This window comes from Labrus bergylta, chromosome 2, assembly GCF_963930695.1.
Source record: "Labrus bergylta chromosome 2, fLabBer1.1, whole genome shotgun sequence".
Classification (NCBI taxonomy): domain Eukaryota; kingdom Metazoa; phylum Chordata; class Actinopteri; order Labriformes; family Labridae; genus Labrus; species Labrus bergylta.
The window spans coordinates 5,574,000-5,601,000 of NC_089196.1; the positions used below are offsets into that span (position 1 = coordinate 5,574,000).

A 27,001-nucleotide genomic window follows, 5' to 3' on the forward strand; every position below is an offset into this window, starting at 1 on the left:
CTGTCGACTGGCTTATTGATCCTTGAATAGAATAAATTATTAAACAAGACAGTATTGCCTGTGTGCATTTTATTCTAATGCAAGTGTGGCAGTTTTCTAGATGTGTACTTTCCAGGGACCAGCAGCACCATGTGCCAGAAGGCTCTCCCCTTCTGTACATTATAACAGCAAATATAAAAAAAATATTCAACTTCTGAATACATTTCCTAATTTATACCGACAATGAATAATCATAGTTATTCAATTAAATATATTTTTTTCATACAGTCGTTTGTCATTTCTGACTTCATCAACAGAGCAGAATATGATAACATCTCAAAAGACATTTCTTTAAATGTGATTTTTCACAAATTAGGTTGTAATTTCGCTCTTATTTTTGTTCCACTTCCCTCCAAGACCCCCAAGGGTGTCAGGACCCCCACTTTAAAAAAACAACAGTCTACAAAATAACATAAATGCAAATCACAATAAATAACAAAGATACAACAGGCAGGTCTCAAAGGGCAGTTAAAGATATAAAGCAATACAATTAAAGAACATTAAATACAAGAGAAAAGTCAACACACAGCAAAATAAAAATAACAAAGAAATATTTATTTTCTTTTTATCAATCTAATGTTACATCAAGTCTGTTAACTAGATTTAGGATGTGTAGCTGTTTCAAAAATGTGTAGGTCATGACTTTTTTGTGTTCTGTCGGGAAATAATAATTATAAAAATATAATAATTTTAAATAGTAACACTACTTTTAAATAGTGGCAAATAAGACTGATAGGCACTGGAATTGTCTTTGCACTGATTAAGAACCTTTATAATTACTGTTTTTTGACATTACTAAATAATGTTTATCTTTTTATGTGAATGATGTTGATCGTTGTATTTTTTATGGCTGCAGCACAGATGAAGAGCTCAAGGCACATTTCTCACTTTGTGAGACAATATAGTTAGTTATAGTTATATCTTGAATCTTTAATTTAGTTTATGACTTTCTTTCTGTTTTATTTTTGTAATTGTTCTTGTCTCTGAAAGCTGACCTTATGATGTGTACTCTAACAAACTCGCCACACAGGCAATACTGTCCTTGGTCAAAGAACTTGTGTGATCACAACCTCATAAGAGACAAAAAGTTGTGATAAAATAAAATAACCCAGAATCAAATCTTTACTTTTCATACAATGCACTGAATGTTTGATTTCCCTTCAAAATAAAACAAACATGGAGATTTTATTTTCAGGCATCTCAACAGTTCCATGTTTGAGAGTCTGATGCAAAGCTGCATTTTTAAAATTAGATCTGGATTAGGTTGTGTGTGTGTGCGTGTGTGTGTGTATGTGTGTGTGTGTGTGTGTGTGTGTGTGTGTGTGTGTATCTATTCCTGGGCCGGGGGATCCTCTCCTGCAGGTCTAATTACTTTAATGAGGAATGTCTCCCTCTCTATCAGCCCTACCCAAGGGTGCACATTAACATTCCCCCCACATACTCATACACACCAACACTCACAATTAACCACAAATTCATCAGCAAAGTAAACACTCTCCGCTGCCTCCGTGTGAAACTTACTCCGCTCTTAAACTCTTCCTTCCGTGAGAAAGCGACCCCTCCTCACTCCCCCCCTCGAGTCAGCCCAGACTAGACTTGATTCCTGGGGTACTTTTAGTCCGTCTGCCTTCACTTCCAGGAGACACTTAAAGGTGAGAAGACACCACGTTTTTTTTTTTTTTTTTTTTTTTTTAATAGATCAGACGATATGCTAGGGAGTCATTATTCATCTGTGCCGTATCACTCTCGCTCTATCGTCCAATTTAGAATCCAAGGAAGTGGCTGACAGCTGGATTTCTAATGATGTTTCTGTTGTGACCCGCAACTATTACCCGAGCCTTTGCGCGTGTTTGTGGGTTTTCATGTGTGTGTGTGTGTGTGTGTGTGTGTGAGTGACTGTGTATTAAGCTTCAGAGAGCAGTCTAGCGTTGCCGAGAGACAGTGCAGGCAGCACTAAGGGCCACAGCTTTATTCATGAGAGAGCTGTGGAAGCGGGGAGGGTTAGTTATTTAAACTGATCTGATGAGCAAAGCCCAAGGATGTGAGATAAACACGCTGGAAACTCACATCTTCTCCCTCCACTCGCCGGCTTGCTCCTAACCACAGCGTTTGTCTGCCCTCTAGTGGTCACAACAATGAACTGCAACACAAGGGCTCTCTTCAAGCCTTTCTGTTTTCTCAAATCCTGCCCCCTGCTTTAGGGAGAAGACCAGCCCTGGTTGATCATGTAAAATAGACATTTATGGAGATCCAAAGAGAAAAAAAGTCAAAACCAGTTTATTTCTCACATATTTGGCACAAAACTTGATATTATTTTCTCAAATAACTGATTGATTGGAAAACTTCAGTGAAACTCCCTTAAAAACCTAAAAGACTGAATTAAGATTATTGTGTAAAGTTAGAATATGTGCAGGACGATTCTGAAGAAGAAATGTTGCATCGTGAGAAATGTATGCCCAAGCTGCTCGTGTTTTGTTCATTTTTTCATCCTTGTTTTTAAGCCTTGCACGATCAACATCTGTATAGAAGCAAAATATCAGAGACTAGAGAGAGTGCATCCAGTGTGTTTTCTGTAGCGGCGTCTCTGGGTTTCTTTCTTTTTTGCCTTAATTTGTGATGTAGACTAACTCAGAAGAAAAGGCTATCACAATGAAAGCAAAAAAGAAATAACAATGCATAACATCGCAAAAGTAAAGCCTTTAGACATACAGTACAGTAAACATGCCAATAATACCCACATCTTTGCACACACACACACACACACACACACACACACACACACACACACACACACACACACACACACACACACACACACACACACACACACACACACACACACACACACACACACACACACACACACACACACACACAGCCGCGTGCACACATACACACACACACGCACACACACACACACACACACACACACACACACACACACACACACACACACACACACAAACATAACGCATATAGGGATTATATTTTAGGGTAAATAATTAGAAGCTAAAAAGACAAAGATGTTATAATCATTAGGTAACTCAGGCACATATACTGCTCACAACTTTAGTCTTTTAGCCTTTCTTTTACTATTCTGATTCATGTCGATTTATTGCTTTTATCTCTTTCTATTGCTTTTATATTTGACTTTCATCTTTAAATGCTTTAGCAGTTTTTATCATTTACTTCATTTTATTATATATATTTTATTATACCCCCTCTTATCGTTTTATCGTTTTGCTCTCTTACTTTTTTCTATTATTTTATTTTTTTACTTTTCACTCTTTTTATCTCTTCTTAATATTTCTCTTATCTTGATTTCTAGCTTCTAGTGTTTTATTGTTTTTATCTCTTCTTGATGCTCGTACTTCTTATTGTTTCTCTTTCAATCGCTCATTTATTTTCTTACATCCTCTGTCCTCTTGGTCTCAACCTAAGTTGCCGGGTTCCTGTGTTGCCTGAGTTATGATGAGTTATTGTTGCTTGAACTATGATCTCTGGGTTCTGTTGAAGATCTTGTTGTTATTTTTATTTTCTTTACTTTCGGGTTTTGTTGTTGTTGGTTGAGGTGTCTGTTCCGTGGGTTGAGTTGTCGTCGTAATTTTCTGTTGTGATTTGGGTTCTTATGTCAAAGCACTTGTTTTTGTTTTTTAAAGTGTTATACAAATAAAATACACAACAATGTTTGAAAAGCCTCAAATCTTTTGTACTGTCACATGCTGAAGAGACATTTTCAGCTGGGAGGAGATTAACTTCAGTGGGGTCTGTCTAGTTGCAGGATTTATTGTTTCTCTCCCATCATCAAGCAAACATACAATGATTTAAAATGACCCAAGCTTTTTTAATTTAAACTTAAAGAAAACTTGTCTTCCCCTCCAAAAAAAGTATTTCATTTTAATTAATATCAAATTGTTTCTGGAGTGGGAGAGAGAGACCACGCCCACTGAGGAGACAGGAAGTGATGAGAATCCTTGACTGAATATCTCACATTGCTGTGGGTTGAATGCTTTTCTTTATTTTGGATGTGCGTGTTGTCACTGAACTTTTACAAATCATGCGTCATTTTAAAAAGCACTAAGCCACACACAACTTTTTTGTATTTATTAATGAAGACATCAAGAGTTTCTTTCTTTTACTTAAAGATACATCCTGATGATAAGAACTCCATGCCCTTGTGAACTTTGTTTAGTATTTCAATCCAGATCTTTTGATGTAAGCTTCTTAAAGAGTCCCTTCAGAGGAGACTCACAATTCATAAATGAATATTTGATTTTTCATATTTGATTTCCCTCAACAAAACTTTCAAAATAATACACCTGATTCACATACAACGGTGAAAACTCACACCGGGCTGTCTGGGTGCAGGTTTTTTGCAGGTTTTTGTTTTTCACCTGATGCTTATTGTTTCCTTACAGCGTCTTCACTCAGGATTCATGATGTCGGGAGTATATATAATACTTAATTTGTGTTTTTATTCTGGTCCAGAGTGGTGAACCAACCAGATGACCAACATTAGTCACAATTCCTGTTAAAAATGTCTCATTTCAGGATCCAGATTTCCTGCAACTGTTCCCCAAAAATGCTGCAAGTGCCTAAAATGTTCAGAGTTACAGGTCCCATTCGAGGTTCAAGTACTTTTTTCATTACTAAACCCCAAGACAATGATTGGGTCGTGAATAATGTCTGGAACTTATTCTTGAAAACACAGTGACTTCCCTTAAAAAATAAAAATAGTCTCAGGAGGAAATTCCAGCAATTCCAGCAGGATCTTTACAAGTGGACTAATGTTGCTGACTTCTGTAACAATCAGAGGATGAACCTTTATGCCAATCTCAGAAAGGGTAGCCCCCTGTTCATATTAAGATAAAAAGACGTCAAGTGACTTGAAGCGGGTGGAGGTGTGACCTCCCTGTCTTGATGATCGGTTTACCTTTTTTAAACCTTTCTTCTTTAATCTATTTATTGAGGAATGATTCATTATTTCTACCTACTTTATGTGAATGAATATTCTCACTTATGTATAGGCATAATTGACACAGATGTACCTTTGTTATACACCTCGACAGAATGTATCATTCTTATTGTCAGGCTTATATTGTAATGTGAAAGATGCTTTTAATAAAGTTTAAAATAACATCCCTGTCATGGAGGGGAAAATACTCAAGAGAGGAAATGTGCAACTGTCGTTCAAATAGAGTTTTTTTTCTTACATTACAATAACCTGTATAATAATCACAATACCTGTAACAGCAGTTTTTTTTAAATCTTGATTTTAAAATCGTACTCTTTAGACCTCCAAATTCACAGCAAGAGATGATTTAAATGAAGCTGTTCAGTCAGGAAGACTTTGTTTATTTGCCTTCATGGTCGGATCTGTCACTCATTCATCCCTCTCACGCACGCTCACTCACATTTCCGCTGTCATTGTCTCGAGCTGTCATTCTCTGCGGCTGTCATTGGCTAATCAGCTGTCTCATGAGCTGTCCTCGTCTAACCAATTGCATGGCGTTGTTCCGTCATTGTCAGCCTATCATCCATCTAGCTGCCTTTAGTTGCTTCATGCTGATGTTTCGAGCGCCCTTCCATCTCCCCATCACCGCCTGTCGCAAAATCATCATCCATCAGTTCTTCACCCATCCGGTCTCAACAAGTCATCAGCTTCACCCCCACCAGGGTCTGGACTCCATGGGGGGGATTTATTCTGTCGACGCTCAGAGTTGACATTCTCCAAACACATCACCCACCCTATAGAGTCCAAGTGCCAAAGACCTTCTGTCGAGACACATTTCCATGTTAACTATTGTAATAAATCATCTTTGTTCACTTGTCTCTGCTGATTGAAGTTTTTCATAAATAGGTCTGAAAAAAGAACTTTGTACATTTTGTGAACTGTAATCCTTTATTTAAATTTATTTTAGTATTTTTGGAACTTGGAAAAAACTGCATCCTGGATCTGGATGTAACACTGATGTTGTTCAGGCTTAAAAGCTGCAGCCTGGGGCGCCAGTAGTAGTTGGTGCGTGCACCCCATGTAGGCGGGCACCCGGATTCGAATCCGGCCTTTGGCTTCTTGTCCCGCATGTCATTCCCTACTCTCTCTGTCCCTGATTTGCAACCGTATCTACTGTCCTTGCTCTAAATAAAGGCAGAAAAAAAACATCTTAGAAAAAAAGCTGCAGCCTCCAATTCTTTAGAAACAGAAACCTGGTCAGTGTCTGTGACCCCATGACTCCAAATATGACACTGTACAGCAGCTTCATTTCTGGATTCTCTTCTTCAGTAAGTTGTTTTGATGTTTGAAAGTCAGGCTTAAAATGAAGAGCACAAACGTCCTCTTGGAGTGGAGGTAAGGGTCAATGGATGGGTCAAGAAACATGAGGGTTTCATCCAGAGGAGCCATGTTCAATTCTCCTCTGAAACTAACAGTCAAGGTTGACTTCTTTTTTAGTTGAACACACATTAGTAATGCTCATAAAATACGTAGGCCTACTGAATCCTGGACCATGATTTATTTCTAGCCTGCCTAGGTTTGGAGCCTAAATCTGACCAAACTGTGACTAAACAAAGTTCATGAAGTGCTAACAGTTATGTTATGTCAAGAAATGTTTGATTTGCTAACTTGAGCCCAGATCTCTGCTGATACCGAAGGCTCATTTATGCTTCTTTAACGTATGAAAATTGATACGTAGGTTTTAAAGGATACACCCATCCACACTCCTACACATCCTTAAAATGGGATGTTGGAAATGGATCCACTAGAGGGAGCAGTCTCGCATGGACCTTCACTTCTCCTTCGCTGCCGTCTGACTGACATTCAGTTCCCACCAGATCTCCGCCCAGCTCTTCTGTTGTAGGTGTTTGTCCCTGTGCTCGGGTGAGGTAACTTCAACTTCTTTATGTTTATTGTTCCTAATCAACTCGCATGATCTTTCTACGGAAAGTTCCACCATTTTTTAAAGTATTATGTCTAGCTTGAACTGTTGGTGACACCACTCGACAAGGCCCAAAGATTTCAGGTGGTGTTGCAACGTAAACTTCCAGAAAAACTTGCAGATGAATTAAACACAGAGAACAGGCAGAAGTTTTCTGTCCGTATCCTTATGTAAGTAGATCATGAATGAGCCTTTAGGGTTCAGTGGCTGCTGATGCATTTGTTCTCCAGGGGGGTCACAGTTTTTTCACAAATGGACCCTGATATATACTTTAGTTTTTAGCTTAATGCTAACACATATTGGACAATGTCATTAATTCGCTAACTGAATTAGTATTGTGATCATTTTAACTTAAAAAATCTGTTTTTCTTAACATTCTCAACAAACAACTCCATATGCACACGTACTTAGAGGCATATGTTTCCTAAACTCTGTGGAGATGAAAAACTGCTGACTCATGCTAATCTTGTCTGCTTCTCTGTTCGATCTCTATAGACAGTCATGGCTCTGATCCAGTGACAATGCATGACTCGCTCATTATGCCTCAGTTCATTTGGGTTCTGGTGTGAAATGTGTTCATGGACGCAATTTCCTGTGACCAACCTATCTCCTGTCTCTTGTATTGAAGAGGAGCAAATGGGCAACTAACAACGAGAGTCAAAGGAGGCCTGGAGCGCTGGATTCTAACTTTGGACACCTAGGATGTATGGCCTATGTTATTTTTTAATAATTTATAAACAAATTGAATCACTAGCACCCTCTATGGACCAGCAGCCACTGCTTTAGGGTTACTTCGATTATCACATTTTAAAGTAGGGCCACTGACCAAGCTGCCATATTTGATGAGTCGACAAAATATGATGTGATAAGATAAGTAATAAATAATAAAGTAATAAGTAAATAAGTAATAAATAAAAACCTGCTTGGCTTAATGCATGACCCACAACAAAATCGTATCACAATTGTAATGGTGCATCTTATTAAAGAAAGGCTTTCACAGTACCCTAAATAAATGCACAAGCAGAGCAAAAAAAAAAACGGTAGAATATCAAGTGCTCCCTGATCCAGCCTTTGTCAGGCAGAGCTGAAATCGGGGACTTTACGGAGAAGCCCACCTGGCTAAATGAATAGGCAGCGTTGTCAGGGTTTAGAGGAGTCAGTCGGCTGTGAGGCTGCGGTATAATACAGCGGCTGTCAGCGCTGACAAGTCTCAGAAACACACACACCTCTAATCTCAACCCCCCTCTTCCTTCTCCACCTCAACCATAACACGCAGAAAAAATGACACCCTGCGCAAATATTAAACATCTTCCAAGGCCTATTCCATTATCTTCTTTTCTCGAACACTGTTTTACCCCTCCCTCCCCCTCCCTGCACTCTCTCTCCCTCTCCATATCTCTCTCCCATCTTGTCTTGTCCTTGTCTCCTCAGAAGCCCTGGCAGCCGGATCATCTCTGTCTCTTAGTGTCAATTAAAAGTGAAATATCTGCATTTGTCAACATATCATTTGTGCCGGGCCCGTGATGCACTGCTGATTTGTCGGCCCATTCCTGACACCGGGGAGGGAATGCCGAGGCGGCAGTCTCCCTCATTAGACCTGGAGCTGGCACCATGATGGCTGACACCGCCGGGAGGCTTCGCTCCCCGCCGACATGATACTAACCCAGGAACAGGCCTCGTCTGTCAGTCCTGTCACTTGCCAGCCAGCCATCCAGTCAGGGAGAGCGAGGGGCAGATGGGTGGAGGAGGAGGTGCATGGTGGGGGGTTCGGGCTGCCCCCTTACTCTGAGGACTGGGGAGGGACTGACAATAATGAAGTTTATTTGTTAGCAAAATGTCAATATGTCACACTGCCTGTGGGATGTGTGAGAGAGAGACCTGTTTGACATATTAGTACGCTGACAGAAAATCAGTTAATCTAAAAATTACTCATTTTCTAAACTATATTTTAACGTGTGACTTTTCAATTCTAAACAAACATCAAATACTTCACTGGCCAGTCTGTCAGCAATGGTTTACAATCAAACTAAAATGAAAGACTCTATCTTCAAGAGTGACAGTAAAGAGAAATCTAGAAAATAACTTCAACTTCTTTTGTTTCTAACTTTTTCCCCACCCTGCTTCCATCTCTGTCTTTAAGATTAATAAACATTAAAGCATGAATTAAATTAAAATAAATTAAATCCCTTCTTTTAATGTCAAAATTGTGATTAATCCTGAATATATTGTCTCGTACTTGGTTCGTTTATCTATTTTTTTTAGCCAGCAGTCTCTTAGATCGTTAGAGACACTGTAGTCATAAGGCTCAAACATACTTGCTTTTGAACAACGTGTACACGTAGACAACCTGCTGTGTTTTGAACATCAATGATCACATACAAGGTGTGTTACTGGAGGCTTCCTCTAGAGGGAGCACCACATAAATCAGACAGCGTAAAACACAGAAGCAGAGCTAAGCTGTCGCCAGCTATTTTGGCATGCATATTTGACGCTTTGCAACGGCAATAACACATCATAGTGCGGGTAGTTGCAGACTTGATTTATTAACTTTTCATCAAAACTTTCAGCCATTGTTGTAGCGGCTCTCTGGCTCTCTGATGTTGTCATTTCCGGTCTCTTCAGCATACAGCTCTACACTGCTCCTTTAGCGGTTATATGCACATTTGCATCTCACGCACGCGTAGCGTTAATTTCTGAAAACGTGCCAACACTCTAAACCACCGCAGGATACGCAAGGCTGATGTCATGCATTTTTCTTTGGTTTATTTGGCAGGGACAGATGCAGAATACATGCAGAACTGAACAACAATTTTACAACGCACCACAGCATTTATAGCTAATGCTAATTTCCAATGCCTGTCCCTGAAAAGGCCTTCAATATAAAATACATAATGTATTAAGCTGATCTACCCACTCACATACATATACAGTAAATACATCTATACTTTCCACCCTCCATCCCCCTCCCCTCCCACTAACACAAGACACATGACATTGTTGGTTGTTTTTAAGGAATTCTTTCAATTTCATTTCAAAATATTGGCAACTGGTTTATCTTAAGTTCGGTAGGACGTGTATTCCATAAATTGGCTGGCCAAAGGAGGTACTTTGATGTGGTACTTTACAGTTTCCTGCTGTCGTATTTCTGGTTGAGAATCCAAGGGCCTTTCAAGGTCGCACCATGTCACAGAGAACCAGAACCTCATTCGCAAGTAGGCCCCTACTTGCGAATGAGGTTGGCATTTGCAAATATGATGTAGTTGTTGTAACTTAGCATGTTCAGGTTTTTCAAGACATAACAATGGTGAGACCTAATGGGCAGTTGGACTTGCCTGTGACCATGGGGTGTCATAGCTGAGGTGTGAGAGCATCATGGCATGCATAAATGTTTTAGCTGCATCTACGTGCATACGCAAAGTTAAAAGCAAGTTTACTCAGCGCTTTTTAGTGCACGATAAGTTTTGTGAATAATTGCCTGGTTCAATACCCAGAATGTAAAACAACAGATCTTCTGGTTTGTGATGAAGAACATATGAAGAACCTCTTCCTACAAAGAGTACAATAATAAATAATAAATTGTTTTTCTTAGTAATAATAGATAATTGTTTTAAATGTTAACTATAAAACGTGTAAAATAAACTACCTGAAAAAGAGTCTTTAAAAATAATAACGTTTTAACAGTAGGTTAAAATAAAATCCATTGACTCAAAAAATAACTTTTCTATCAACCAAAGAGGTAAAAAATGGCCCTGAAAAGACCAATATGTTTGTCATTCTTTTTTTTACAGGGTCTATGGCACTCAGCTTCCATTTATTCCTGTGGAGGACATCAATCTTTAAAAGCTTGGTTTAAAAGAAATCTCTGCAGGAGCCTAAGACAGGAAGCAGTGCATTTGTTGGGGACTACTTTCAGCAGTGGATTAATCCATGTTTGGGGCTCTGCTGAGTATTTGGGCTAGCAGGATGATGTTTGTTGTCTTTAGTAAAAAATCAAAAAATTACTTGAGTTTTGGACATGCACAGAGAAAAGGGTTTATCACATTTTTGGTTACACAGATCAAACATTTGTTTCTGCATTCGGTAGTTGTTGTCAAAAAAGGTAAATGTGATATCTAAAAAGTCATGCAATAACACAGATATCGTTGGTATGAAGTGTGCATATAGTAAATCTGTTGCTTGATGCATAATGCAACTTGCCGTTAATTGGCTAACAGAATTAGCATTGTGATCATGGTAGTTTCCACTTAAGAATCAATTTATTTAACTTTATGTTTAGTAAAACAGATTGGTTCTTCAGTTGAGAGGTACTAAGTTAGTTTCTTAGAATCTTTTCAGACTATAACACCAGTTGTGTCATTGGTGAAAAGGTCGATGGCCTGGGGGCTGAAGGAATATAGCCCAAATGATCAGCATTTCACCTAGTGATGTGGAGGGGTCGTCACAGGAAGTAGATTGAATGATGTAATGAGCTATGTTTTGTTTTCTTTATGCAAAAACTTCAAACCACCAGTGAAAAAAGCCGTTCACATATGAAATAATGTAATTTACTTGTGAAAATATGAATTTACTATCGGAACATAAACATTCATGTGAAATAGCCAATCAATTGTCTCTAGTTCACACGGGACAATGTTTTCTTTTGAAAAATATCCCTTTTTTTCCCCACATTGTCTTGATTGGTTAAACAAAATTAAAAGTGCTGATTTGAACCAACAGGAAGGAGAAGACGGTGAGAGTGGACATTAGATCAGAGAGGGGATGAGAAGGTTGGAGTGACAGATTGTTTTTTAGCCATGAAGATGAAGATGTTTTTTTATGAGCACATGATCCTGCATTCATGTCAACACAATGGATGTGAATTGCAAAAAGTTTAATGTCTAAAAACAAATAAGTCATGAGTCTTTGTGACTTTGCAACAAAGGATACTGTGACAATGCCATTTGTGGTCAGTTTGCAGCATCGTCTTTAAGTTTCCAACATTTCAGACATGTCAATGAAGCAAAACTGACTGAGGTAGCATGATGCGTTCCCATGCCAGTGTTCTCCTCTGCCCCCTCACTGTGGGATCAGGGAGGAGGAGGAGGAGGAGGAGGATGCTTGTCCTGCTTCACTTGCCATCATTAGGGAGGAGATGCACTGACCGAGCCAGCGGCCAGGGGCTGGGTGGGAGTCAGTCAGAGTCACAAAGGAATGTACCATTAAAGCTTCAAAGAGAGAGAGGGGGGGGGCTGCACTGCGAGCGATTAGGAGGGGGGCGTTAGTTTCAGCCTTTACTTCTGTTGGAAGTATGTTTCATCTTGTTGAGTGAAATCCTTAGTTTAGTGCTCTCATACTGGTCTTTTCCCATCCAACAAACCTTTTTATTTCTCTTACAGTTTATTCATTCATTTTTAATGACTTCAACCTCACTTTTTATGTATTTATCTTTTATTTATTGTTTTTGTCATACAGTAAAACCTCTGTTGATAGCCCAGGCTTTTATTTACTTTAGTCTATGAACTGACCCTATCTTTTGGACAGGCGTCTATATAAGACATGCCTTTTAATTATTTTCAAACAACACTCAAAATAGTAACTTAACACAAAATTAGGGATTGACAAATTTTAATAAGAAATCACTAATTTGATCTTGCTTTGTGAAGACAGCCTATCTCTGCCACCCTGCTGCACTGTGGGGGAGGTAGAGAGAGAGACCTCTGTTAATACAATCACTAACAAGATGCTGTGCTGGACTATGTGGAGCTGCATGAACATAGCAGAATGTCTTCAGTTATAGATTTATAATTTCACATGAAAGATGTTTTTATCATTTCAACATTTACCGTAAAACTTCAGACAAAAGCCCATCCCAATTTAGGGCCCAGTCCCTTTTCGTAGCCTGGTGTAGCTGCATGTTTTAACAAATAAAGCATTGATTAGTTTGCAGATTAAAAATATGGAGAGAAAGCAGCAAGACACAAAAACAAGATAACCTTCAATATCTGTCCAAAAAATTGATAATGATGCTTGTAACCAGCCGTGCAGCAGGCCAACTCTTGATTTGTAACTAAATGTGTTTATCGATATCCTAATTGTGTGCACAGTTAAATATTATTTCTGAGGTAAATTCAAAATTATAATCTTTACTAGCTGTGGTTCAGTGGTAGAGTCTGTCGTTTTCTAGTCGGAAGGTTAGGGGGGGTTCGATCCCCAGCTCCTGCAGCCACATGTCTGATGTGTCCTTGGGCAAGACACTTAACCCCAAGTTGCTCCCGCTGCTTCATCAGCGGTGAATGAATGTGTATGAATGGGATTAGTAAATACTGATGGTCACTTTCCACAGCAGACTCTGTCATCAGATTGTGAATGTGTAGGTGTGACATGCAGTGTAAAAGCTCTTTGATTAGTTAGAAGACTAGAAAAGTGCTTTACAAGCTCATATCTACCATCTTTGCCGTGCACAAGTTTTGTTAAAGAATAATTAAAAGGCTTGTCTCGTATTGATACCTGTCCCAAATAAAAACAGGCTCATTTTATAGATAATAAAAGCCGAGCTATTATGAGAAGATTTATGGTATTTTCATCTCTTAAGACAGCACAAGTTCATCTTCATTTTGTGTGTCTTGTGTTGCTTTTTCTCCTTATTTTTGATCAACAGAACTAAACGCACTGAATGCATTTGTGCTTCTAAATGAGATCTGATTTTTTTTTGTTTTTGTCAAAACGTGCAGCAACACCAGGCTATTTAAAAGGGACCACACCCTTAAATTGGGATGGGCCTTTATTTGACGTTTTATGGTATTTTTGACTGTTGGTTGAAAGGAGAAGAAAATAATAAAGTAAGTTCAAACAAAAGGAAAACCTTACTTCCTGGTTATCATGTCCTTTTACTTTATTTATCCTCCCACACACACACACACACACACACACACACACGCGCACACACACACACGCGCGCACACACACACACACACACACACACACACACACACACAGTTGAGGACACGTTTGATAACAGCCACCTTTTATTTCCAGTTGAAGCACCACTTTTCCCTCTATATTTACATAACAGTGTCACTATCCACTTGGATTAAAAGTATGCACATCTCACTTTACAGACAGCTCATCAAATGCAGTCATCATAAAATACATTGTTGGGAGAACACACGTGACAACTGAGATCTCACTGAGAGTCCAGAAACAGCCAAAAGCCACTCTGATGTGTCACATTAGTGCTTTATAGTGGAGTCCAGTATTGGCTACAAACCGCAAACAGTGAATGAACAAATCCTCCTCTTCATGTACTGGTCTACAGAGTGCTGTACATGGTACAACTCCAGTGTCAAATCACTACATTCCTGTACATAGCTGGGCTACGTATGTATGCTGTAGATGTTTTTTTTTAATGAAGTCTAAGCGCTGTGTAACAATCTGTCTGTACAATACTATAATGTTGCACAAACAGACTTCTTACAGCGAGGTTTCTGTCACTGACCTCTCATCATGAAGGCTTTAATCTGTACTAACATGTGAAAAAAAAAACAGACAATAGGAGTCTTGTGTTTTATGGATGCAGGAGAACATGAAGGCGCATGAGATAATCTCATCATATTCATACCTGTACAACCCTTGAAGTCATTTTAAAGGAGCATGTGGTCATTTCTGACCTCTATGAGGGGTAAGCAGGAGGGGTGACAACAGTTCTTTATCTTATAATTAGTAGTGATATGCTGGGAGGTCGGGGTTTATATTTTCTGGATATCTATTTGTTCCACGTTCTCACATGAAAGTGGTCAAATATGGCAAAGGCCCAGCACGAGACAGAAACGTCCATCTTGCATCAGTTGTGTGGTGCTGGGCTGTGGGTCAAGTTAGCTTTGCCACATCCACTTATAGCTTTATGTCAACGATACTACAGCAGCAACGCCTGGCTAGACTTTCAGAAATAAGCATTGCTGAGGAAAGAACTATATTTTCAATGCAAGTCCTTCATTGGTTGGACTCACATCGCATCAGTCCCGATTCTAGGAGGACTTTCGCTCCGATCACACGCAGTCATGTGATCCCGACAGCACATCCAACCAATAAGCTTGAAGACAAGAATACATAAATGACAATAGATGGAAACCTGAAGTATCACACTTTGAAGCCTTGGCTTTTCAACGCTTTGGGAGTGAGGGTGAGTTGACATCGTAGGCTTTGAAATGTGAAATAATATCCCAGACCAAGTGTCCACGTTGTGTTGTTTATAAGGTTTATCCGGGAGTCCTTGATGTGAGGAATATTTGGCTAATTGAGCTGGTAGCATGTACAGAAACAAAGCCAAACTAAACTTTACAATCTGTAAAGTGTCATCACTCAGTAGTACATCCAGACCTAAAACTGTACATATTAATATCAGAATCCTACTCATAACCTCTTTCAAAAGATATTTAGTACAATACTCAGTAATACCAGTGTCTCTCTACGTCCCTTTCACAAACTGTTTGGATTGACATGAAACTTGAACAGTATATTTGTCGAAGTTTATATCACATCAGCACCTATAGTTTTCCTGTAATAGCATCCTGTTCATGAGGTTTATGAAGTATCTCGACCTGGCGAGAACGAAGTGAAAGGCGCATGAGTGGTGTGACTTCCTGAAGTTCTAATGTGAGTTCAGTGGAGGTTAAGATGATTTCATTACATTTGATTCACGAGCTAGTAGTGTGGTCAATAGTTATGAAACGTTATCCCTTGGCTGGAACGCACAATCAAATTTCGGGCCAATGTTTTCTCTCTCCGCAGGTTGGGAGTTGCCAACCGGACTTAAGGATACTTAAGGATATCTTGGGGTCTTGTTCACTACTGAATGACAAAGTGAGACTCGCCATTGCATTGGTTTGGCATCAATAATGATTTAGACTCACAGTTGAGCTGCGCGCCAACCCAATAGTCATGAGCCTTGGGTAGTTACCAAGCTGTTTCCCCTTGCTTCCAGTCTTTATGCTGAGCTAGGTCTCATATTTATTCACCTTCTCATCTCATTGTTGTAAAGAAAGCAAATGAATGTATTGTCCAGTATATTGCATTATTGCTTGAAATCAGTCCGAATACGAGCAGACATTCTTTGCTAAATGTAATTGTTTGTTTTTCCTTCTCTCTTTGTTTCTGAATCTCAAATATTGTTTTTTTTTGTTCATAAATACTGATTTGACCACCTTAGTTCACAACATTCTTACAATTAAATACTGTTCTCATTGAAAATAAAGAAAATACAACAACAAAAAAATACAGTGACTTGACTTAGCAAACTATGCACAACACAAAAAAAAAAACACTCACAGCAAAATAAACAATAACAAAAAAAAAACAGAAAAAGTGGTTAGCCTCTTGAGCCATACAGTGCACATGGACAATATTATACAGCAGTTATATACACAACAGTTTTTAGAAGCTTGCCGCTCTGAGGTCAAAGGTGATTACCGTCAAGGACAAAACAAAACAGAATTTGACATCATGATTAGTATCTGTTTTTAAGAAATGACCAACTAGCACCCATTGTGCGTGTAATATAATACGACTACAGCGGGTTCGTTGATGAAGAAATAATTCTTCGTTGCAATTTATACTCATGCTGAATTAAACTCAATTCAACAGAATCCCTCACTTTCTACACATTCCTCCATTTTTCTTTGATTAATCATAAATGATCAAATCCTTTGTTTTACGTGACCGCATAGAGGGCGATAATTTCAGGAATTGTCAGTCTGTGTGAAACATTTAACATCTTTAGTCATGTTTTAGTCGAGTAGGATATCTTGACATTTAAGCTTGAAAAAGTCCTCAAGACTCCACTTTTCCAGGGCACATCCAGGGTCAGAGCATCCTTAACCACAGCAGGACAGCATGAGTAATCAGGACTGTCTCTCTCAGCCTTTGCACTTTACTCGTCCATCTCTGAGGCCTCTGTGTCAGTAGTTTTCCCATGTGGATAATTTGTCATTGATTTATCCTCCATCACTTCCTTGTAAGGAAGGAAAGGGCCAGCAATATGACCCTGCAGAGCATACGTTCTCCCCACCCTTTGCAGAGCATGTGTTATCTCCCCCCTTACATGTTTGGAGGGCTGCAGACCTCAGATCAGCCTCTCCTCTGGTGGCACTTTGAGGACGCTGCCCATCTCCAGCCTGGCACCGGCCACCTCCTGCGAGCTGGGGCTGTACGTGCCCTCTGACTGACGCTTCTTCCGTGCCGTCATGATGAGGAAAAACACCACCAGGATAGCCAGCAGCACACACAGTGTGATCAGTGGGATGGTCACCACCAGCCAGGGGACTCGCTCCCTCTGCTGGTCTTTCTGCAAGCGGACAGGACAGAACATGGTTCGGTTCAAATTCCAAAATTTGAATGTTGTTGTTGTTTCTCGTAGCTCCTGTAATTCTGAACACGTGGATATGCTGCTTCTATCAATAATTTGCATCCTGAAAGCAGGAAGGGTGTTTCTAACGGCACACAGATTTTGATCTGTGACGAATGCCGGCCTTTTTTCAACGTTAGCATGCACGTTTTAATGATTTTTAGAAGAATTTCAAGACATCATGAAACTACAGATTGTTAGTTTTCAAACGAGATCTTACTGGTGCTGGTAGTCTAAAATGTTCAAGAAACCGTAGTCAATTTCCTCGAGGTATACGTGGACAGGCGTTTTAGGCTATTTTATCAGGATCCGTATAGTAATTGCATATTTATCCCATGTTTTATAGATCATTTATAAGCAATAATGTGGTAACTTAATTTTGTTTTCTCCTTCAGCTAAAGCTTAAAGCTTAATTCTCAGTTAAATTTGGGTACAAGTGTATAGTTTGTCACCAAAAACTAGCTCTTCATTGATGCATCTAAAACCTCATATCTTCTCTTTTGTCTTTAAAATGTCATCTGTAAGACACTACATACTGAAATACTGCTTCGATATGATAGATATATAGATACAGTATGTATTTCTACAGTGGATCACTGCATCCACGGCAGGTACAGGAAACCAGAATCTGGCCGTTCAAAGCTATAATCCAGATATGAGTTCAAATTAAGAACATGTGCTGTGAAAGTGAACAAACTCACATCCAGAGCCAATAAAAACGTCTCTGTCACTTACGTTTCTCTCACACAGTTTGCCGCTGAATCCCGGCAAGCACACACACTGGAAGTGGTTGAGCCTGTCCAGACAGGTAGCACCGTTCAGACAAGGGCTGGACTCACACTCGTCTATTTCTGTCTCACACCTGAAACACATCAATAGGGTTTTAACACAACGCTGCCTGACAGAGCTGTACACACACTCTCCTGACCTTTCCTCTTGGAAGTGGTTCAGACATACTTTTTTCCTGAGCAGCAGGTTGGTGTGTGAGTGTGTGTGTGTGTGTGTGTGTGTGTGTGTGTGTGTGTGAGAGAGAGAGGAATGTGCAGTGTGCAGCTCTCACCTGTCGCCGGTGTATCCTGGCTTGCAGGTGCAGTTTCCTCCAGTGTCGCCTCCTATACAAACCCCTCCGTTAAGACACTCTCTGTATGCATCACAGGCTGCTGGAGGGTATCGCCATCTGTTAAACACATGCAAAATAATCACAACCTTATTTATAAGAATTGTTTGTAGTAATAGCTATATTGCTTCCCAAATAACCCAAAACCTTTAGTTCCAAAAACTTACTATTGTTCTCTGTATTTCCAACAGTCTAACAACAATTGAAGTTTCAGCACAAATTAAAAAAGTTATTCACACATTTTGCATTTGACTATACAACAAAACGTCTGAAATATAATCCTGCCAGTTTGCTGTTCATTTTTAAGCAATGATCAACACAGTAAGCCTAAGAGTTCCTGTGTTGGATTGATGATGACATTTAACGTAGTTAAATCAGAGAAATCTGTTTGTCCAAATATAGAGAAACAGCTTCCATTCATGATGCTTCTAGTTACTCTGTCACTGTCTCGTCTTTGAACATTTCTACAAAGAGCTTCAGGGTCGAGATTGTCGATAAAAAACATAAGAAAATATAAATAGCATAAAGCTCTCAAAACTAAGAAGGTTGTATCTTTCTTTGTATGTGGAAGTGATGCCACCGGACAGCTCTTTTACCCCGTTATTTTCAGGGTCTTCTAGTTTAAGGATAAGGGTTATCCTGATGATAGAGGGTGAAGCTTGAGCGCAAACTGTCATACCATATGAGAAATCAGGGAGTTGGTATGTAGTGTGAGTGTCTAATTAATTTAAACCAATTTAGGGTTAGTGCTTTTGGATATTACTAGCCACCGAGCAGGGACTTTTTAGGGGTAAAATCATATATTATGTGAAACTAAGTATTGCAAAATGAACCCAACAATCCTTAAATAAAGATTATGTAAACTTGAGCACTTGTGATTTCATGCTTTATTCAAACAGTGATTTGTAATACGGTAATTAAAATGAAGAACTCCACTTTCAAGTCTTAACTGTCTGACCAATTATTCAAAAATTACTTGAACTGGCAATTTGTTCAAATAAATGGTAACTCTTGTGTTTAGTGGTTACAAAAAGTCTAACCTCAAAAGGATCAGATGATTGAAAAGTGATTGATTGTTACATAGAAGACTAATAAAATAACATCAGGAAGTTATGCCAGTGTGGATCCTTGACACGACTCGGGGGATAAAGTCAGTAAAGAAGCAGGGACTTTATAATTATGGCTGATACCTTACTATTCAATGATTTACCAACCTAGAGCAGGAAAGGCTTTTTGAGTATACAAATATGGCATCTTCAGGCTACTTATTGATGATTTCTATATATTTAAGCTTAACTTTAAAATCTTAAATATGCTGTAGAGAAAGAGAGAAGTCTGTACTTACTGGCAGCGTTTGCCCATGTAGCCTGGAGGACATGAACATGTGTTCGCTCCCATTGTTTCCAAGCAGGTTCCTCCATTCACACAGTTGAACTCCAGACAGTTATCCACCTCGTCCTGACAGTTTGTGCCTGTGTATCCAGGCTCACAGTCACAACGGTAGTCTGCCAGAAGGTCTTTACATGAACCATAGACACAGGGACTTGGGGAGCACTCGTTTATCTCCGCCTCACACAGTTTCCCCTCCCATCCTGCGCTGCAGCTGCAGTTAAACTCATTGAACTGGTCCTGACATACACCTTGGTTTAGGCATGGCTGGGAATCGCAAATTGGTGCACCTTTGCATCCAATGATTGGCTCATGCCCACCCAGTCTGGAAAACCAGCTCATCTGAGGAGGATTTTGTACTTTAATGAGTGGCAGGTAGACTCCGCCCACTCTCACCTCCCCTAAACATCCGGTGTATTTCTCAGCCAGCCAAATCTTGGTGTCATTGAGGAAGTTAAGGTTGCCACCCTCATGATAGGTGCTGCCAACTCTCTGCCCATCCACGGTGAGGCGCCACCGGGATGCTGACTGCGTGGGGTCCACCATGGAAAGCTGGATTTGGTGCCATGCTCCGTCTGCGATGGCTCTGTCACTTGTGAAGGCCAGCAGATCTGAATCCGCCCCGCTGTCCAGTTTAACCAGCAGAGAGGAGTTGAGCAGACCCAAGCAGAAGACTTCAGCTCTGCTCTCTGCCCGCAGTAGGATCCCATCTGTGTCACGTGTCCGCATCTCAAGGGTGATGCTTGTTACAGGGCTCAACAAGGAGCTGTTGGCGATAAACTGGAGAGCGTTGTCCTGAAAAACGGCCTCAGTTAAACCTGTGTGAGGAGAAAATAGTGCAAGTCAGAAAACATACTGAGAAAAAGACATGTGTAGAGCCATGCTAGTGTTATGAGACGATTTTTAATTTGTCAAAAATCTATTTCAAAATCTTCCTTGTGACAGGGTCAGATATGTTTTTTTTATTGTAGACTGACTTTTTTTAAGTGAGTTGTACAACAGTTAGAAAAAGCTCACATTTAAAATCCATCAAATCAAACATACTGTACATGTTCATGAACAAAAAACCCCCACCTAGGTTGGTTTTTATAAGTTGGTAAAAGCAAGCTAACACGGAAGAGATTGCTTAGTTTGCATACAAGTGTCTTGCTCTTGCTTTTGGTGCGGTTCATTTTGCAGACTCAGTTCAAGGCGGCTGTTGCAGCTGACAAAATGTGAGCCAAGGATATAAAATGTCAGCAGAATATTCATAATATGCCACATCTGGACTGCCACACCCTGTGAAGCAGCAACGAATAACAGCAGAATTTATTCTTCTCATCTGTCAGACTCTGAGAGCACAAGAAATGAGACCGAGGCAACAAGTCAACATGGTTATTTCAGGGCATCGTAGAAGGTCTATACAATCCTTTAAAAAGCCTCCTTCAGTATGTAGCTTTCCTTTTTCCACTTAGACATACAACCCTGACTTATTTCAGCCTCAATGAGGGATTTTATATCTCGTGCCAGCATTCCTAAAGAAGAGGCGTTACATGACACATGTTAACATCTGGTGTGAGATAAAAACACAGGTATTGAACAGCTACGTTGCTTTCTTTACAATATAAAGGTCCTTTACTGTGAGGAATCTCTCATCCTGTGTTTGGAGGGTATGAAGCTCCCAGACATGATTGCCATTTCTTTTTCTTGTTAAATTTTCTTGAGATTCTGAATATTAGACAAACCAAATGGTCTCAGTGTTGTGAGGATTATCATTTGTACATTGTTTAAAAAATGACAACACCAGAACAGTAGCTGGTAGATGAGCTTCTATACCACTGTGATACTATTGTGTACTATTGCAGGTCTTGTTGGAGTTACAGCAGATAAGTGTTTAACACAGTTATTTTTACTGAAATCCCTGCAACACATTCAATTGGCAGTCACAACAAGCATTGAGACATTAAGACTGAGTTAAAGCTTCATGTGGGAGCCAGCAGGCTTTGGCGCGATCTACAAAGCTGACCAATCCCAGATTCTACATTTTTGGACGACTCCACTCACTTGTAGAGGTCAGATTTTATAAGTAGAGGAAGATAACAGAACAAATGTAGTGGCAAAACAAACCCCACCGTGATCAGTGTGAAGCACAGCACAAGCATAAAGGCTCATAACAGCACAGACCACTAATTAAGACTACTGGAAGCCCCCCCAACCTTCAGTACCTGGCATTACTATCACCCGATGTTCCTGATGCCCAGCGACCACCATCAGACTGAGTCGTCCCTACAACCACCGCCTGACGGCCAACCACCACCATCAGACTGAGTCGTCTGTACAACCACCGCTTGAAGCCCAGCCTTTACCATCGGACTTTGTCATCCCCGACCTCCACCTCAGTGGCAAGGAAGTGTGGACAACAGGAATGCGAGGAACACAAAGGAGAAAGTCCTGCATATTGTCCCATATGCTCTTTTGTAATGTGTCTCGAGATAACACTTGTTATGAATCAGCGCTATACCAATAATGATTGATTGATTGATGCAAGGCTCCATTTTGATTTATTAAGTGTAAAGTATAAATACATGCGTACTCCTGTTGAGTCAAACACATAAACAACGTCAAACGTCACAGCCCTGACTGTCTTGGGGACTTGGCTCTGTTACTACAGAACCAATCCAGTTTGAGCCTTTATGATTGGACAGAGATGATTCTCATTTTAAACATGCTGTGTATGAGAGTTATTGTTATTACCATGAAGACAGGTGAATGATGTCCTGTGGCCCTAAAAACAGTTTGTCAAGTCTGATACGTTAACCCCTGATGATGGCACAGTCTCATCTACAATCTAGTGCCATAAAGTTTGTAGTACGTTTGATGTTTACTGGGTACATTTCAAATGAAAGGACCGTCAAGTTGCATTATGGAAGTTCGAGAGTAATTTATTAGCTTGGCCTTACCTAGGGAGTACAAGTTGCTATATGCAGCACAAATTGAGTCCTCGTTTAATCTTTAAATCTTTTTCCACCAATTAAACATAAAGTGCCATTCTAAAAACCTGAAGTGTTGCTGAATAAGACAAGAGATACCTCTCTTTATCTTCTAGAGAGTATGACACCTCGATTTAGAGTGAGGAATGTTAAATAGTTCTTTGGAAGCTTTCCAAGACTGTACAGTTAATCAGATTAAGAAATTAAAAACCAAACAAATATACTTGTCTTGAACTGTCTTGACTTCCACTGCCTAGATTAAAAGAGATCATGATAATCATAATCAACACCATGGACTACTTACACTCGTAACCGTCCTGTAGGTCCACACAGTGCACTCCGTCAATACAAGGCTTGTCGACACACCACAAACGTGTCTCACAGAGCCGGCCTGAGTACTTCACGGAGCAGATGCACTTGAAGTCATTCCAGGTGACCTGGCACTGGCCGCCATTGAAGCAGGGCCCGTCCTGTGCAGACAAACACAGATGGCAGGATTAGATGGCGGTTTGTAAAATCCCTTACCTGATGCGACTGCAGGTATACGAGCTGCAGAGTAGATTGAGTTGTAATTTACAAATCAGGGATTAAAAACCAGATCAATGTTATCAAGACTAAGGCAGTACAGTACAGGAAGAACTGCAGGGCGCTAACACAATTAGCACTGGTACATTGTTAGCGGCAAACAATGGCAAAACACATTATTTATCATGGGCTTTCCATTACAACTGCACAGAAGTCCATTATTAGGATCAAACTGAAGCAGACCTATGGTCTGATCTGATGGGGCAGGGTTTTTTGCAGGTCTTTGGACGGACTGGAACAGACTTAAATACCATTAAAAAATGTTTTAATGATAAAGTTAATGTTTCTCATTGCACTACTATCAGTCTCACTTTCAGACAAATTTTTTGTGACAATTAAACTGGTTCATCGACAGTTTTTAAGTTAAACAAGTTCAGTGAGATGTCTGTGGACATTAGCACAAGGGATATTCCCTAATAACTTATTTCCTAAATTATAGCCCAAAGGTAAGAATACTCAGTCCAAATTGACTACAATTTATTTTAAATTGTCTGTTTGTAACCGATGTAATTTGATTTGTCAAGTGTGGCTACTGATAGCAGTGCTAGGTTTGCCTTGGTTTTGTTCATCAGCAGCAGACAGATATAATTATCTTTACCTTGCATGTATCATCACTCTTGCATCCTTGCAGCACATTTTCCTTGTCGCTCTCCTGGTAAATTTCCACTCCACCTGGATGATCCCCAGCAGTCATGTGTTTGTGGTCCAGTCGAATGTCCTGCAGGCAGCCCTTGAAGTTTCCACCCCAGGCGTTCATGCTCTCGCCTGCAGGGAGCCCTCCAACATACGCTACATCCCCTGCCTCTACGCTCACGTTCCCTAAGGCACGATGATTCCCCGCTTTGGGGAACACCACATTGCCATAGCGCACTTTTACAGTCACCAAATTATTGATGCCATCAGTGATTAACTGGGCCTCGGACAGCAGTGTGGTGTGAGGGCTGTAAATAGCCACAGTGCCCTCCTTCAGATAGATCGTCATGTAAGGCTTTCCTTCTCGATGGAGCTGCAGGAGCAGGCCGTTGTGTTTGAGGGAGCGCATTAAGAATGAGATGGTGAAGTTTTCTCCGTGGGTTTCTGAGATGTTGAAGGCAGCGTAGCTAGTGGTGTTCTCGTGACCAAAGGTCCAGGATGGATACTCTGAAGAGGGGAGGTACACATTTGTCAATCTTTCTCTCCAACACAATGTATCTCCAACACAAGGGATCTCTTCAATAAAAAAAAAACAGTTTCCTAAGTCATGGATGGGACCACGTTTGGGGTATCTTTATGTTTGTTTCTGCACTCTTTTTGCATGTTAGGGTTGGAGTACCAAAACAGCAGGAAGACCAAAAGCCATTGGGTGGAGGACACAAAGAAGATCAGCCTTTGATACATACATTAAAGTTCAACTATTTTTTAGACTAAATGTGTTGGCTGAGTTCTCTGGAGGAACTGCTCCAATCATGCATTCTGCAAAGTCATAGCCCCAGGCGTAGAATTTCAGCAGTTTCACCTTCATATACTCATATTGATCCTATTTTTTATACGCTTTTTTAGCCTTAAAGTGATTTATTTACTGCATAAAAAATAAATGAGCAGAAATAATAGTAGAGAAAACTCCTGCAAACGTATAATCTATCCTCTAAGTACTCTTACCTCTCGCACAGCTTTCTCCATAGTAAGGCCGATGACAGTCACAGCTGGCACGAACCCACATGTCCACACACTGCCCACGCTGCATGCATGGGTCTTCCTGACACCAGTCCATTTTGCTGCATCCCATTTCCAAACCCTGGTTCTCCTCTCTGATGAGGTCCTGGGGCAGAAGTGGTTTGTGGTCCACCCGAAGGTCTTCCATGCAGCCAATGAACCCCCGTCCACTGTAGGTGTGGGCTAAATATTCCTGCGGTGCCCCTCCTATATACAGCTGTTGAAAGGAACTGGGCTGGAGGAAGAGCAGATGGTTGTAGCCCTCGTTCTTCACCTGACACTCCTCCTCACATCCGGGTCCTTTTAAAACCAGAACCAGCCTCTCGTCCATGGTCACAGTGACCTGGCGCCATTCTCCATCATTGACTGGTCCAGGGTGAATAGCCTGTAGTAACTTCCCTGACTTAACCCTGGCCTGAAGGGAGCCTCCGACAAGCTCCAGGGAGACAAAGCGCTCCATGGTGCCCCTGTAGTATAACACCATGTCAGGCAAGGTGCTCTTAAACCGAAGCTGCATGTGGAGTCCATGATTGTAGTCATGTGTCGATCGTTTGATCTTCTTTTTGGACTCTGGCAACTGAACGAAGACGTAGCCCTCCGAGTTGAAGGAGAATGTGGTGGAAGTGTTGCAGCGTTCTCCCGACCAGCCCGGCGGACACAAACAGGTGTAGTTGTGCCTCCCATCATCCATCAGCACGGGAACGCAGCCTGCTCCGTGTTGACACTGGTGCTGTTGGCAACCGACGAGTCGGACGTCACAGTCTGGCCCACCCCAGGGCTCAAGGCCGGGCTCTGGCGCAGGGCAGTGACACCTATAGTGGTTGGCAGCATCTTCACACGTGGCGCCATTCTTGCAGGGATTGCTGTCACACTCGTTGATGTCCACCTCACAGTGTATGCCTGAATGGAGAGAGACTCTGTTTTAATACAACTTTACAAGACACTCTTTGGATTGCTAAAAGTCTAGCTGCCTGCACTGGAACACAAAGGTTAGCCCGCACACATAAAGATGGACAGGCAGGGTATGAATTTTCCCATCAGTGTCATTTGCAAATGAGGAAATGACTGCAGGAAATTAGAAGTTAATCAGCCATAAATTAGAGGGTGATTAGCTTCAAACAGATTTCCCTGAATAAAATTAAACTTGTTTCTGTCTTACTGATTGTATCAAATTGACATTGAAATATCGCTCGTCAGACAAAGTAGTGCCACACACACATACAAACCGTGCCAGAACTACAGTCTGTCTGCCTGGTTTCAGTTGTCAGTAAGCCCTGGCAGCAGTCAACCTGCATTAACAAAGTCCTTTAAAATACTCTACACCCAAGGAACCCAGAAGCTGTTTGTCCTTTCCTTGCCAAGACTCAACCCTGGTACACAAGCAAGCAACTTTTAGTAAACGTAGCATTAAAGCATTGAATCATACTGTACCTGTCAGCCACCAGGGCCCACAGCAGCAGCACAGCAGCAGCAGCATCAATATGTTCCCCCTCATGATCCACAAAGTGAACAGCCAACACACTCCTCACGCTGCCAGATGACACAACCAGGTCCCCTTTCTCTCTCTCTCTCTCTCTCTCTCTCTCTCTCTCTCTCTCTATCTCGCTCTCTCTCTAGCCTACAGAGCAGAAGTACCTTCACTCCTCCACCCTGTACCAGGCAGACAGGCAGGAGTGATAACAAGTCAGCCCTGCCCACCTTCTCTCTTCCTCCCTCCTATCCTCCCATTCCTCCCAGAATCCCTCCCTCTTCCCTCACACCCCTCTGCCCCTCTCGTGTCTGCAGCCCAGCCCTCGCAGAGCAGTAAGCCTCCAGCCTCCAGCTGGCTCCTGTCACTGTTTGACAAGAGGAATGCAGTGCTGCAGTCCACTCTGCTCCCTGCGCTGGCCTGTTGATG

At 40.9% G+C, this 27,001-nt stretch overlaps 1 protein-coding gene across 1 annotated transcript in view; it reads right to left on the minus strand.

Moving 5' to 3' along the window:
* Window positions 1-13,960: 13,960 nt before the first annotated feature.
* Window positions 13,961-27,001, minus strand: part of LOC109992749 (crumbs cell polarity complex component 2) — a 34,515-nt gene continuing 21,474 nt past the window's right edge. Inside the window, exons 7-13 of the mRNA XM_020645489.3 lie at window positions 25,051-26,004; window positions 24,011-24,552; window positions 23,132-23,297; window positions 19,815-20,676; window positions 18,413-18,529; window positions 18,088-18,214; window positions 13,961-17,292 (exon numbers count right to left, since the gene is read on the minus strand). Coding sequence (XP_020501145.2) covers window positions 17,071-17,292; window positions 18,088-18,214; window positions 18,413-18,529; window positions 19,815-20,676; window positions 23,132-23,297; window positions 24,011-24,552; window positions 25,051-26,004 — 2,990 coding nt within the window. The 3' untranslated portion in view covers window positions 13,961-17,070. The remainder of the gene's footprint in view (window positions 17,293-18,087; window positions 18,215-18,412; window positions 18,530-19,814; window positions 20,677-23,131; window positions 23,298-24,010; window positions 24,553-25,050; window positions 26,005-27,001) is intronic.